This window comes from Penaeus monodon, chromosome 23 (assembly GCF_015228065.2).
Source record: "Penaeus monodon isolate SGIC_2016 chromosome 23, NSTDA_Pmon_1, whole genome shotgun sequence".
Classification (NCBI taxonomy): domain Eukaryota; kingdom Metazoa; phylum Arthropoda; class Malacostraca; order Decapoda; family Penaeidae; genus Penaeus; species Penaeus monodon.
Window position 1 is genome coordinate 3,508,872 of NC_051408.1, and position 211 is coordinate 3,509,082.

Here is a 211-nt window from a genome sequence, read left to right on the forward strand (position 1 = left end):
GGCCCAAACCAAGCGGAATTCTAAGCCTCCCTTCTTCTTGACAGATGAGAAACCTCCGGAGATTAAAACAAGGTTCTTCCGACTTCCGGAGAAATGCGCCGGTTGCTAACAACTTCCGGCCACTGCAGTCTGCCCACCACCGCACCATCCGGACCAATATTGACTTCGGTTACTCGCAGGTGGGGGTCTGAGTGGGGGGGGGGGATATTGA

General features: G+C 55.0%; 1 protein-coding gene across 1 annotated transcript in view; it reads left to right on the forward strand.

Moving 5' to 3' along the window:
• Nucleotides 1–211, forward strand: part of LOC119587727 (carbonic anhydrase-related protein 10-like) — a gene marked incomplete in the record, with an annotated part of 109,413 nt that overhangs the window by 105,545 nt on the left and 3,657 nt on the right. The window contains 1 exon segment of the mRNA XM_037936414.1: nucleotides 45–179. Within this exon segment, the coding sequence (XP_037792342.1) occupies nucleotides 45–179 (135 nt within the window).